General features: G+C 36.0%; 1 protein-coding gene across 1 annotated transcript in view; it reads left to right on the top strand.

The window, feature by feature from the left end:
* Positions 1-15,557, top strand: part of LOC132564683 (sushi, von Willebrand factor type A, EGF and pentraxin domain-containing protein 1-like) — a gene marked incomplete at its 3' end in the record, with an annotated part of 41,577 nt that overhangs the window by 21,952 nt on the left and 4,068 nt on the right. The window contains exons 21-24 of the mRNA XM_060229317.1: positions 7,790-7,947; positions 8,821-9,019; positions 9,398-9,570; positions 9,829-10,062. Coding sequence (XP_060085300.1) covers positions 7,790-7,947; positions 8,821-9,019; positions 9,398-9,570; positions 9,829-10,062 — 764 coding nt within the window. The remainder of the gene's footprint in view (positions 1-7,789; positions 7,948-8,820; positions 9,020-9,397; positions 9,571-9,828; positions 10,063-15,557) is intronic.

The raw sequence follows: 15,557 nt of genomic DNA, 5'->3' as shown, positions 1-15,557 counted from the left end.
TTTCTGTTACTAACCTGCCTGATATCTGCCTTCCTGTTACTTACTTACCTACCTATTACCTGTCACTGACATCTCTGTTTCCTGTTATTTACCTATGTGTTTTCTGTCACTTATCAACCTGTTACTTATTTACCTATTACTTACCTGTTAACTATCACTTATCTACCTGTTACTTATTTAACTATTACTTACCTCTTAACTATCACTTATCTACCTGCTACTTATTTACCTATTACTTACCTGTTACCTATCATTTATATACCTGCTACTTATTTACCTATTACTTATCTGTTTCCTGTCACTTATCAACCTGTTACTTATTTACATATTACTTACCTGTTACCTATCATTTATATACCTGCTACTTATTTACCTATTACTTACCTGTTACCTATCACTTATCTACCTGCTACTTATTTACCTATTATTTACCTGCTACCTATCACTTATCAACCTGTTACTTATTTACCTATTACTAACCTGTTACCTATCACTTATCTACCTGCTATTTATTTACCTATTACTTAACTGTTACCTATCATTTATCTACCTGTTACTTATTTAACTATTACTTACCTGTTACCTAACTTATCTTCCTGCTACTTATTTACCTATTACTTACCTGTTACCTATCACTTATCTACCTGCTACTTATTTACCTATTACTTACCTGTTACCTATCATTTATCTACCTGCATCTTATTTACCTATTACTTACCTGTTACCTAACTTATCTTCCTGCTACTTATTTACCTATTACTTACCTGTTACTTAACTTATCTTCCTGCTACTTATTTACCTATTACTTACCTGTTACCTATCACTTATCAACCTGTTACTTATTTACCTATTACTTACCTGTTACCTATCACTTATCAACCTGTTACTTATTTACCTATTACTTACCTGTTACCTATCACTTTTCAACCTGTTACTTATTTACCTATTACTTACCTGTTACCTATCACTTATCAAACTGTTACTTATTTACCTATTACTTACCTGTTACCTATCACTTATCTACCTGCTTCTTATTTACCTATTACTTACCTGTTACTTAACTTATCTTCCTGCTACTTATTTACCTATTACTTACCTGTTACCTATCACTTATCAACCTGTTACTAATTTACCTATTACTTACCTGTTACCTATCGCTTATCTACCTGCTACTTATTTATCTATTACTTACCTGTTACCTATCACTTATCAACCTGTTACTTATTTACCTATTACTTACCTGTTACCTATCACTTATCTACCTGTTACTTATTTACCTATTACTTACCTGTTACCTATCACTTATCTACCTGTTACTTATTTACCTATTACTTACCTGTTACCTATCACTTATCAACCTGTTACTTATTTACCTATTACTTACCTGTTACCTATCACTTATCACTGTATTATTTACATTACCTGTTACTTATTTACCTATTACTTACCTGTTACCTATCACTTATCTACCTGTTACTTATTTACCTATTACTTACCTGTTACCTATCACTTATCAACCTGTTACTTATTTACCTATTACTTACCTGTTACCTATCACTTATCAACCTGTTACTTATTTACCTATTACTTACCTGTTACCTATCACTTATCTACCTGCTACTTATTTACCTATTACTTACCTGTTACCTATCACTTATCAACCTGTTACTTATTTACCTATTACTTACCTGTTACCTATCACTTATCTACCTGTTACTTATTTACCTATTACTTACCTGTTACCTATCACTTATCTACCTGCTATTTATTTACCTATTACTTACCTGTTACCTATCATTTATGTACCTGTTACTTATTAACTATTACTTACCTGTTACCTATCACTTATCAACCTGTTACTTATTTACCTATTACTTACCTGTTACCTATCACTTATCAACCTGTTACTTATTTACCTATTACTTACCTGTTACCTATCACTTATCTACCTGTTACTTATTTACCTATTACTTACCTGTTACCTATCACTTATCTACCTGTTACTTATTTACCTATTACTTACCTGTTACCTATCACTTATCAACCTGTTACTTATTTACCTATTACTTACCTGTTACCTATCACTTATCTACCTGTTACTTATTTACCTATTACTTACCTGTTACCTATCACTTATCTACCTGTTACTTATTAACTATTACTTACCTGTTACCTATCACTTATCTACCTGCTACTTATTTATCTATTACTTACCTGTTACCTATCACTTATCAACCTGTTACTTATTTAACTATTACTTACCTGTTACCTATCACTTATCTACCTGTTACTTATTTACCTATTACTTACCTATTACCTATCACTAATCTACCTGTTACTTATTTACCTATTACTTACCTGTTATATACTTATCCTGTTACTTATTTACCTATTTTATGTTACCTATCACTTATCAACCTGTTACTTATTTACCCATTACTTACCTGTTACCTATCACTTATCAACCTGTTACTTATTTACCTATTACTTACCTGTTACCTATCACTTATCTACCTGTTACTTATTTACCTATTACTTACCTGTTACCTATCGCTTATCTACCTGCTACTTATTTATCTATTACTTACCTGTTACCTATCACTTATCTACCTGTTACTTATTTACCTATTACTTACCTGTTAACTATCACTTATCTACCTGCTACTTATTACTTACCTGTTACCTATCACTTATCAACCTGTTACTTACTTACCTATTACTTACCTGTTACCTATCACTTATCCACCTGTTACTTATTTACCTATTACTTACCTGTTACCTATCACTTATCTACCTGCTACTTATTTACCTATTACTTACCTGTTACCTATCACTTATCTACCTGTTACTTATTTACCTATTACTTACCTGTTACCTATCACTTATCTACCTGCTACTTATTTACCTATTACTTACCTGTTACCTATCATTTATCTACATGCTTCTTATTTACCTATTACTTACCTGTTACCTATCACTTATCTACCTGCTACTTATTTACCTATTATTTACCTGCTACCTATCACTTATCAACCTGTTACTTATTTACCTATTACTAACCTGTTCTATCACTTATCAACCTGTTACTTATTTACCTATTACTTACCTGTTACCTATCACTTATCTGTTACCTGCTTACCTACTTATTTACCTATTACTTACCTGTTACCTATCACTTATCTACCTGTTACTTATTTACCTATTACTTACCTGTTACCTATCACTTATCTACCTGTTACTTATTTACCTATTACTTACCTGTTACCTATCACTTATCTACCTGCTTATTTACTATTATTTGTTACCTATCACTTATCTACCTGTTACTTATTTACCTATTACTTACCTGTTACCTATCGCTTATCCTATTACTTACCTGTTACCTATCGCTTATCTACCTGCTACTTATTTATCTATTACTTACCTGTTACCTATCACTTATCTACCTGTTACTTATTTACCTATTACTTACCTGTTACCTATCACTTATCTGTTGTTACCTACTTATTTACCTATTACTTACCTGTTACCTATCACTTATCTACCTGTTACTTATTTACCTATTACTTACCTGTTACCTATCACTGTTACTTATTTACCTATTACTTACCTGTTACCTATCACTTATCTACCTGTTACTTATTTACCTATTACTTACCTGTTACCTATCACTTATCTAACTGTTACTTATTTACCTATTACTTACCTGTTACCTATCACTTATCTACCTGTTACTACTTATTTACCTATTACTTACCTGTTACCTATCACTTATCTACCTGCTACTTATTTACCTATTACTTACCTGTTACCTATCACTTATCAACCTGTTACTTATTTACCTATTACTTACCTGTTACCTATCACTTATCAACCTGTTACTTATTTACCTATTACTTACCTGTTACCTATCACTTATCTACCTGCTACTTATTTACCTATTACTTACCTGTTACCTATCACTTATCAACCTGTTACTTATTTACCTATTACTTACCTGTTACCTATCACTTATCTACCTGTTACTTATTTACCTATTACTTACCTGTTAACTATCACTTATCTACCTGCTACTTATTTACCTATTACTTACCTGTTACCTATTTACTATCACACTTATCTACCTGTTACTTATTTACCTATTACTTACCTGTTACCTATCACTTATCTACCTGCTATTTATTTACCTATTACTTACCTGTTACCTATCACTTATCTACCTGTTACTTATTTACCTATTACTTACCTGTTACCTATCACTTATCTACCTGCTACTTATTTACCTATTACTTACCTGTTACCTATCATTTATCTACCTGCTTCTAATTTACCTATTACTTACCTGTTACCTAACTTATCTTCCTGCTACTTATTTACCTATTACTTACCTGTTACCTAACTTATCTTCCTGCTACTTATTTACCTATTACTTACCTGTTACCTATCACTTATCAACCTGTTACTTATTTACCTATTACTTACCTGTTACCTATCACTTATCTACCTGTTACTTATTTACCTATTACTTACCTGTTACCTATCACTTATCAACCTGTTACTTATTTACCTATTACTTACCTGTTACCTATCACTTATCAACCTGTTACTTATTTACCTATTACTTACCTGTTACCTATCACTTATCCACCTGTTACTTATTTACCTATTACTTACCTGTTACCTATCACTTATCAACCTGTTACATATTTACCTATTACTTACCTGTTACCTATCACTTATCCACCTGTTACTTATTTACCTATTACTTACCTGTTACCTATCACTTATCTACCTGCTACTTATTTACCTATTACTTACCTGTTACCTATCACTTATCTACCTGCTACTTATTTACCTATTACTTACCTGTTACCTATCACTTATCTACCTGCTATTTATTTACCTATTACTTACCTGTTACCTATCACTTATCTACCTGTTACTTATTTACCTATTACTTACCTGTTACCTATCACTTATCAACCTGTTACTTATTTATTACTATTACTTATCACCTGTTACCTATTACTTACCTGTTACCTATCACTTATCTTGTTACTTATTTACCTATTACTTACCTGTTACCTATCATCTTATCCTACCTGTTACTTATTTACCTATTACTTACCTGTTACCTATCACTTATCTACCTGTTACTTATTTACCTATTACTTACCTGTTACCTATCACTTATCTACCTGTTACTCACTTTATCACTTACCTGTTACTTATTTACCTATTACTTACCTGTTACCTATCACTTATCTACCTGCTACTTATTTACCTATTACTTACCTGTTACCTATCACTTATCTACCTGTTACTTATTTACCTATTACTTACCTGTTACCTATCACTTATCTGTTACTTATTTACTATTACTTACCTGTTACTACTTATTATACCTATTACTTACCTGTTACCTGTTACCTATCACCTTTATCTACCTGTTACTTATTTACTATTACTTACCTGTTACCTATCACTTATCTAACCTATTACTTACCTGTTACCTAACTTATCTTTCTGCTACTTATTTACCTATTACTTACCTGTTACCTATCACTTATCTACCTGCTACTTATTTACCTATTACTTACCTGTTACCTATCACTTATCTACCTGCTACTTATTTACCTATTATTTACCTGCTACCTATCACTTATCAACCTGTTACTTATTTACCTATTACTTACCTGTTACCTATCACTTATCTACCTGTTACTTATTTACCTATTACTTACCTGTTACCTATCACTTATCATTTACCTGTTACTTATTTACCTATTACTTACCTGTTACCTATCACTTATCAACCTGTTACTTATTTACCTATTACTTACCTGTTACCTATCACCTGTTACTTATTTACCTGTTACTTATTTACCTATTACTTACCTGTTACCTATCACTTATCTACCTGTTACTTATTTACCTATTACCTATTACTTACCTGTTAACTATCACTTATCAACCTGTTACTTATTTACCTATTACTTACCTGTTAACTATCACTTATCTACCTGCTACTTATTTACCTATTACTTACCTGTTACCTATCATTTATCTACCTGTTACTTATTTACCTATTACTTACCTGTTAACTATCACTTATCTACCTGCTACTTATTTACCTATTACTTACCTGTTACCTAACTTATCTTCCTGCTACTTATTTACCTATTACTTACCTGTTACCTATAACTTATCAACCTGTTACTTATTTACCTATTACTTACCTGTTACCTAACTTATCTACCTGCTACTTATTTACCTATTACTTACCTGTTACCTATCACTTATCAACCTGTTACTTATTTACCTATTACTTACCTGTTACCTATCACTTATCAACCTGTTACTTATTTACCTATTACTTACCTGTTACCTATCACTTATCAACCTGTTACTTATTTACCTATTACTTACCTGTTACCTATCACTTATCTACCTGTTACTTATTAACTATTACTTACCTGTTACCTATCACTTATCAACCTGTTACTTATTTACCTATTACTTACCTGTTACCTATCACTTATCTACCTGCTACTTATTTACCTATTACTTACCTGTTACCTATCACTTATCTACCTGCTACTTATTTACCTATTACTTACCTGTTACCTATCACTTATCAACCTGTTACTTATTTACCTATTACTTACCTGTTAACTATCACTTATCTACCTGCCACCTATTACTTACCTGTTAACTATCACTTATCTACCTGCCACTTATTTACCTATTACTTACCTGTTACCTATCACTTATCAACCTGTTACTTATTTACCTATTACTTACCTGTTACCTATCACTTATCTCCCTGTTACTTATTAACTATTACTTACCTGTTACCTATCACTTATCAACCTGTTACTTATTTACCTATTACTTACCTGTTACCTATCACTTATCTACCTGCTACTTATTTACCTATTACTTACCTGTTACCTATCACTTATCTACCTGCTACTTATTTACCTATTACTTACCTGTTACCTATCACTTATCAACCTGCTACTTATTTACCTATTACTTACCTGTTACCTATCACTTATCAACCTGTTACTTATTTACCTATTACTTATCTACCTGTTACCTATCACTTATCTACCTGTTACTTATTAACTATTACTTACCTGTTACCTATCACTTATCAACCCGCTACTTATTTACCTATTACTTACCTGTTACCTATCACTTATCAACCTGCTACTTATTTCCCTATTACTTACCTGTTACCTATCACTTATCTACCTGCTACTTATTTACCTATTACTTAACTGTTACCTATCACTTATCAACCTGTTACTTATTTACCTATTACTTACCTGTTACCTAACTTATCTACCTGCTACTTATTTACCTATTACTTACCTGTTACCTATCACTTATCAACCTGTTACTTATTTACCTATTACTAACCTGTTACCTGTCAACTCCTTACCTACTTGATACCTGCCACTTACCTTCCTGTTACTTATTATGTGGTAATGACTCGCCTTTCACCTAGCCGTCCGGGGTTCGATTCCCGGAATGGATGTGAAAAGATATGAGGTCACCTACCCGACCACGTGGGTTTCCTCACGCAGTAAGACCCCTCGTGCTCTTCCATGCGGGACTACAAGAGCGATTTTTATAAACTAGAAAAACTTATTTCGCAACTATTGTAAGATAAATAAGATCTATTAATAAACGGGCTACTTGTTACTTACCTACCTTTGATTTGACCGTTACTTACCTTGCATATTTGCAACCGATCTTACCTAAATTTATATTTCTCTAGTTGTCGGTGTCGGCCTGGATTTACAGGAAAGACGTGTGACGTGGATGTCGACGATTGCGCATTAACTCCCTGTTCACCACTATCTACATGTGAGGATCTGGTCAACGGCTACGAGTGTCATTGTCCCTCTGGCTTCACTGGATCCAAGTGTGAATCAGGTATTATTTACCTATTACTTACCTGTTATGTCTATAAGTCTTAATACACAATCATACATATCTATGGAAACAAAATGAATATTGGATACATCAATGTAAACTTAAATATAAGATATCTGCCAGCATCTAGAAAGGTTATTCACATCATACACATTACACATTGTTTATTTTTTATTCATAAGCGTTGGTGTCTTGGCCACATTTCTCAAAGTCTTCAGGTGTACAAGACACAAATTTAGAAGAAGCATATGAAATAACACGAATGTTATCCTTGCGATCGCCTTTTGTCCCTCGTCGTGCGTCGTGCGTCGTATACAATTTACATTTTAATGGGAATGCACAATATCCTGATACTGAAACTGTTGCATGCTGAAATGAAGGTCTACCACGTTTGTTCAAATTAATGACATTGACTGACTTTCACTGGTGTCAAATGTGTGAAAATCTTCAAACGACTTCTTTTCAGTGATCGAAAGACCCAGAGGTCTGATAATGGACCTGTAGGATGGTGGGATGAAGGGCTACCAAGTTTGTTAAAGGGAATGACTTTGACCCATTTTCGAGGTCACAGGGGTCAAATGTTTGAGTATTTTTATAAATATATATATTTTTTTCAGTTGGAATTACAAAACACGTTGTAATTTCGTTGTCAAGGAAGTTCAAGTTTTTGACAACTTCAGTGCAGGGCCCTAAGAGTTGGATTTCAAATCCACAATTGCTACAAACACTACTCAGCAGACTTTAATCTGTATGGTAGATATTGGATAAATAAGGCAGTTTTGTTAAGTTTGTGCTGGTCGTTTGTTAAAAACAAAAAATCAACTCATATGCCCGTTAAGGTCTATGGACCTCTTATTTTTGTTGTTGTTGCAGAGCTAACGGATAATTACATGTTGGTGTTTCCATCGTCTGGCGTGATAAACTACACTACTACTACCATCGCGTCTGACCTTACCGCTCTGACAGTCTCGTTCTGGATGAAGACGGATGACGATACCAATCAAGGGACACCGTTTTCTTATGCTTCGTCTAGCGCTATGGATAACGCTTTCACCTTAACCAATTATGAAGGGTTTGGAATTTTTCGTACATTTAATTTTTTGTCGATTGAGCCATAGCCATTTGTCCTACTGTCGCTAGTTTTACAATAATAAATCACTTGAGCACGTTACGATAAAGATTGAATGAATGCTGCGCCAAAATTATTCAAAGTTGAATAGTGTTGAATTATTTTTACTCTCTGCAGTCCAGCCTCTTCCACGGAAATACCTTTTCAACTCTCGGCAAAATGCTTTAAATTTGGTGATGTGTTATCACATAGACGAATTAAAGTATTTTGAATTTGAAAATTGAAACTTGTGGCTAATGAGTTTAATGAATGCGTGTGTTGTTAACGACGATCCTGCTATCTTGTTAGAATGTGATGTGTAATTTTCTGTCTCGTCCGTAGGTTTGTAATAAGTGTAAACAACCACCAGCAGGTAACGGATGTGTACGCAAATGACGGAGTATGGCATCACATCATAGTCACATGGGCTTCGAATCGAGGCTCCTGGAAGATCTACAAGGATGGCATTGTCTGGGATTCCGGCTATGATCTAGCGGCAGGAGAAGTAATTGCAGGTAAGCCAACACATCATCAGTTTATTTCATGAGGTATACCACAAGGAATCACAGATTTTTAACAGCATCAGTCAAGAATAAATTGTCATTACATACTTTATGCATCTACAACTGCCCATTGTTATGTATACAAAAAAATAGTGATGAGAAAAAAGCATACACTGTATATAAGTCTTCTGTAGTTTTGAGGAATTGGATGAACATGTTTAACACAAACAAAGATATTTCTTAGTCTTTTGTCTTATTTGACATTTTAAGGTGGTGGTACTTTCGTTGTGGGTCAGGAACAGGATCCGGATGGCTTTAGCAGTAGTGAATCCTATATAGGACAGCTAACAAGACTGAATATATGGTCTAGTGAACTGCCCCTTACAACTATAGATGAAATGAGGATATCGTGTGATGTTGAACAGGGTGATGTTATAGCTTGGGCGGACATTCAGTCGGGCATGCGTGGGACATTAAGTGCAGAACCGGCCAATTTTTGTCGAGGTAAAGGATGATATTTGACTTACTCTTTCTAAAACGCCATCTGCGCATGCGTTTCCTGCGGATGTCAATAACGGCTTATCTGCTTCGTTTGTACGTGCTTCCTTTTGTTTGGATAAATACCAACGCCATCTGCGCATGCGTCTCCTGTGGATGTCAATAACGGCTTTTCTGCTTCTTCTGTAGGTGCTTCCATTTGTTTGGATAAATACCTATCGCAGCACCTAATGCTTCCATCAACTTCCCACTTACCACTGAATTGAGCAAAGACGTATTACGCACAGTAAAGGGATTAGCCCTTTCAATGAATAATGCTTTGAGGAAATTATCCCGGTTTTGTCTTGAGAGGTCAATTCTTGAAAATTTTACAGCTGTTTCCTATCGCAACTTCGAACTAAGCACTACAACGTACTATGGTTCTAATGAACATTTTGTATCATGAGAATATCATAACTTGTATTGATTTTAAAATTTTCGTTTTTATTTCAAATTCAAGAAAACTTAATAAAATGAACATTGATCTTGACATAACCTGCGTTTCCTCTTGTAACTTACTATTTTACTGTGATAACCTGTATACTAGTATTGTATACCTCTGTAGACTGAACATGAAAGTGTTGTGGAAAGCCTGACATCCGAATAGGAATGAAACATACGATTACTGCTTAAATGTGAATACCGTGCGTTTTTTCTAGTGAATCTTACATTCCAACACCTTGTGTAAACTATAGCTTATAGCTCATAGGTCACAAATTTCGGGCTACCGACGAGATGAACAAAATTTATCTGAATGCCATTTATATTTCTTAGTTATCTGATTGTTTACGAGCAAGTGTACAAATAAAATGATTTCTTCATGGTATTTTTGTTACAGTCTTGTATATTTCGACATTTGTTTTCATATAAACAATATCATGTCAAGAAATCAGTGTCATTGCGATATTTTGCTTTGTCGTCGTTATCAATTATTAGGAACGTTATGGAATAGTATGCGATTTATGGGGAAATACTTCATTGGGTCAGAAAAAACAAATGTTTTTAGGAAATAAACGTGACAATGCCGACACTAAAACCCTCTTCTAGGACCACATTAATATTAGTTACAGCTGTGACCATGACGACACTACAACCCACTCCTAGGACCACGTTTACACTAGTTATAGCTGTGACCATGACGACACTACAAGCCTTTCCTACGACCACGTTTACACTTGTTACAGCTATAATCATGACTACACTACAACCCTCCCCAAGGAACACGTTCACACTAGTTATAACTGTAACCATGACGACAATACTACCCTCCCCTAGGACAACGTTTACACTACTTATATCTGTGACAATGACGACACTAAAAGCCTCCCCTAAGACAACGCTAACACTAGTCATAGCTGTGACTATGACGACACTACAAGCCTCCCATATGACAATGTTTACACTAGTTATAGCTGTGACCATAACAATACTAAAAACCTCCCTTAGGACCACGTTTACACTAGTTATAGCTGTCACCATGACGGCATTATAATCCTACTCTAGGACTACGTTTACACTAGTTATAGCTGTGACTATGACGACACCACCAGCACCCCCTCCCCCTTGCCCAACGTTAACACTAGTTATAGCTGTGACTATGACGACACTACAAGCCTCCCCTAGGACTACATTTACACTAGTTATAGCTGTGACCATGACGACACTACAAGCCTCTCCTAGGACAACGTTTACACTAGTTATAGCTGTGACATTGATGACATTATAATCCTTCTCTAGGACTACGTTTACACTAGTTATAGCTGTGACTATGACGACACCACCAGCACCCCCTCCCCCTTGCCCAACGTTAACACTAGTTATAGCTGTGACTATGACGACACTACAAGCCTCCCCTAGGACTACATTTACACTAGTTATAGCTGTGACCATGACGACACTACAAGCCTCTCCTAGGACAACGTTTACACTAGTTATAGCTGTGACAATGACGACACTACAAGCTCGCCCTAGAACCACATTTACACTAGTTATAGCTGTGACCATGACAACACTACAAGCCTCTCCAAGGACAACGTTTACACTAGTTAAAGCTGTGACCATGACGACACTACAAGCCTCCCATAGGACTACATTTACACTAGTTATTGCTATGACCATAACGACACTACAAGCCTCTCCAAGGACAACGTTTACACTAGTTAAAGCTGTGACCATGACGACACTACAAGCCTCCCCTAGGACTACATTTACACTAGTTATTGCTATGACCATAACGACACTACAAGCCTCTCCAAGGACAACGTTTACACTAGTTAAAGCTGTGACCATGACGACACTACAAGCCTCCCCTAGGACTACATTTACACTAGTAATAGCTGTGCCCATAACGACACTACAGGCCTCCCCTAGGACCACGTTTACACTAGTTATAGCTGTGCCCATAACGACACTACAGGCCTCTCCTAGGACCACGTTTACACTAGATATACATATATGATAATGGTGACAGTATAAGCCTCCACTAGGACACATGTTTACACTTGTTATAGCTGTGACCATGTCGACACTACAAGCCTCCATTATGACAATATTTACACTTGTTATAGCTGTGACAATAACTACACTACAAGCATCCCCTGTCACAACGTTTACACTAGTTATTGTTTGGACCATGAAAACACTAAAATCCTCCTCTAGGACAACGTTTACACTAGTTAAAGCTGTGACCATGACGACGCTATAAGCCTCCCCTCAGACCACGTTTACACTAGTTATAGCTGTGACCATAACGACACTACAGGCCTCCCCTAGGACCACGTTTACACTAGATATACATATATGATAATGGTGACAATATAAGCCTCCACTAGGACACATGATCACACATGTTATAGCTGTAACCATGACAACACTACCAACCTATTAAAGGACCACGTTTACAATAGTAATAGCTGTGACCATGACGACACTACAACCCTCTCCTCAGTCCACGTTTACGCTAGTTATAGCTGTGACCATTGCGATACTACAAAACTCCCTTTGCAACACGTTTACTGTAGTTATAACAGTGACTATTACGACACTATAAGCCTACTCAAGGACAACGTTTACGCTAGTTATAGCTTTGACCATAACTACACTACAAGCCTCCCCTACGACAACGTTTACACTAGTTATAGATGTGACCATGACGACACCTCAACCCACTCCTAGGACAATATTTATACTAGTTATATCTGACCATGACGACAGTACAACCCTCTCCTATGACCACGTTTTCACTTGTTATAGCTGTGACGACAAAACAAGTCTCCCCTAGCATCACGATTACACTTGTTATAGCTGTGACCATGACGACACTACAAGTCTCATTTAACACCACGTTTACAATAGTTATAACTGTTACCATGACAACACTACAAGCCACTCGTCACCGCTTTGCACCATGTTTGCACTAGTTATAGCTGTGACCATAACGAGACTAAAAGCCTGACCTAGAACCACATTTAATTTACACCAGTTATAGCTGTGGCCATGACGACACTAGAGCAATATTCTAGGATGTCGTTAACACTAGTTATAGCTGTGACCATGACGACACCTCAACCCACTCTTAGGACTACGTTTACACTAGTTATATCTGTGACCATGACGACAGTACAAGTCTCCATTAGCACCACGTTTCCACTAGTTATAGCTGTTACCATGACAACACTACAACCCACTCCTAGGACCACGTTTACACTCGTTATAGATGAGATCATGGCGACACGCAACCTCCATTAGGACAAAGTTTACACTAGTTACAGCTGTTATGATGACAACACTACAAGCCACTCGCCAGCCCCTTGCACCATATTTGTACTAGTTATAGCTGTGACCATGATGACACGACAAGTCTGTCCTAAAATCACATTTACCCTAGTTATAGCTGTGACGATGACGACACTACAAGCCTTCCTTAGTACCGCGTTGACCTTAGTTATAGCTGTGACTATGACGCCACTACAACGCTATCATAGGACAAAGTTGACACTAGTTATAGCTGTGATCATGACGACACTATAAACCTCCCCTAGACCAAGTTTACAATAGTTATTGCCGGGCCATGACGACACTACAAGCCTCCCTTAGTACCGTGTTGACATTAGTTATAGCCACTACAAGGCTCTCATAGGACAAAGTTTACACTAGTTTTATATGTGATAATGGTGACAGTACAAGTCTCCCCTATGATATATGTTTACAATTGTTATAGTTGTAACCATGACGACACTACAAGCCTCCTCTAGGACGACGTTTACACTAGTTATATCTGTGACTATGACAATACTACAAGTCTCCCTTGCTCCACGTTTACACTAGTTATAGATGTGACCAAACGACACTACAAGCATCCCCTAGGACCACGTTAACACTAGTTCCAGTTGGGAGCATGACGACACTACAACCCTCATCTATGACAACGTTTACACTAGTTATAGCTGTGACCATGACGACACTACAAGCCTCCCAATGGACCACGTTTACACTAGTTATAGCTGTGACCATGACAACACTACAACAAATAATTAACCAAGAGAGTGTTTTGACGTCCAAAGCATGTTTTGAGCAAATGCTTTCCCGAGCGAGTATTTTGACGTTTAAAAAATGTTTTGAGCATATGCTTTCCCGAGCGAGTGTTTTAACGTTCAAAACATGATTTGAGGAAATACACAGTACTTAATCAAGCAAGCATTCTGATGTCAAAAACATATTTTGAGCAAATACTTTCCCAAGCGGGTGTTTTAACGTCCAAACATGTTTCGAGCGAATGTTTCGACGTCAATTACATACCACTGTAACGCAGGATGTCCTCGTGGTAACTGTTTTGTTAGCCATATAGTTGATCCAGGCATGTTGTGGTGTATCAAATGAGCACTCAGTGACTGCATGGCTCAAATGTTAACAACTGTTATGTTGTCTGTAATTGATCAAACACACGTATGCCGTTAACATGGCTGCCCCAAAACATCCACCAGAACAAGGCTACGCTGTAGTCTGTTTCATTAAAGTATGTATAACGGATAACATCCCCCTTTGTGGAATATTAACTGGTTCATGTTCTTAACCTTAAAATTATGTTACCTTTAACTACTTGCTATAATTCTGAAAAGTTTTCAACCTTCTTTTTTCAACATTAAACCGAAGCAAAAGTTATAATTTTCCAGTCCAAAATTAAATTTAAAACTATAGCAGTCATGAATCAACTACTTGACTATATCATGACATGACTAACAATAAAGCCAAAAACACATTCGCAGAGTCACAAATTCAATTTCACTGGTGGTTTGGACAATCTACCCGACTTTGTCCTATAATATAATTATCACCACTAGCACTTGGAGTTTGGGACACGGATTTGTCAGAACCAGCATGGTAGACCTAGTGGGTTCATTATGTTGGCAGTCACTTTCAAGCACAGTTTTTGAATCCATGTCCTGATATACATCCTGTTCCTG

The sequence above is a fragment of the Ylistrum balloti genome, unplaced genomic scaffold (assembly GCF_031769215.1).
Source record: "Ylistrum balloti isolate Yb309-2 unplaced genomic scaffold, AGI_CSIRO_Ybal_v1 Utg372514, whole genome shotgun sequence".
NCBI classification, from domain to species: Eukaryota; Metazoa; Mollusca; class Bivalvia; order Pectinida; family Pectinidae; genus Ylistrum; species Ylistrum balloti.
The sequence above is the reverse complement of the archived record's forward strand: the minus strand, read 5'-3'. Positions and strand labels throughout refer to the sequence as shown.